The sequence below is a fragment of the Eurypyga helias genome, unplaced genomic scaffold (genome assembly GCF_000690775.1).
Source record: "Eurypyga helias isolate BGI_N326 unplaced genomic scaffold, ASM69077v1 scaffold23364, whole genome shotgun sequence".
NCBI classification, from domain to species: domain Eukaryota; kingdom Metazoa; phylum Chordata; class Aves; order Eurypygiformes; family Eurypygidae; genus Eurypyga; species Eurypyga helias.
In genome coordinates, this window is record NW_010245944.1 from 1 (window position 1) to 364 (window position 364).

General features: G+C 66.5%; 1 protein-coding gene across 1 annotated transcript in view; it reads left to right on the forward strand.

Annotated features, from left to right (window-relative positions):
- Positions 1 to 47: 47 nt before the first annotated feature.
- LOC104508567 (secreted frizzled-related protein 5-like) overlaps positions 48 to 364 on the forward strand; it is a 2,006-nt gene continuing 1,689 nt past the window's right edge. Inside the window, 1 exon segment of the mRNA XM_010150237.1 lies at positions 48 to 81. Coding sequence (XP_010148539.1) covers positions 48 to 81 — 34 coding nt within the window.

Below are 364 nucleotides of genomic sequence, written 5' to 3' on the forward strand. Positions count from 1 at the left end.
TGCGGCCTGCTCAGATCTGCCCGCGGGGAGTGAAGAGCGGAACGGCCATGGAAACAGTGCTGGGGGTGAACGTGGGACAAGGTGGGAGCTGCTGGGGGACCTGCCCCAGAGCTGTGTCCCTCTCCTCCCACTGGGTCCCATCCCCGCAGCAAGTAGCATCCTGCGGGTGCACGAGCACCTGCGGGTCTTGGCCCCATCCATGCTGCTGTCACAGGGAAGGGGACATCACCCAAAGGCAGCCCAGGGTCAGGATCAGGGCTGTGGCACCCCTCAGACTGGGTCCACCCTCGCTCAGCAACTGGACAGAGGGTGGCCCCATACCCCGTCCCCTCCTGGTGTGCTGGGATGCTGGCCAGGCAGGGGC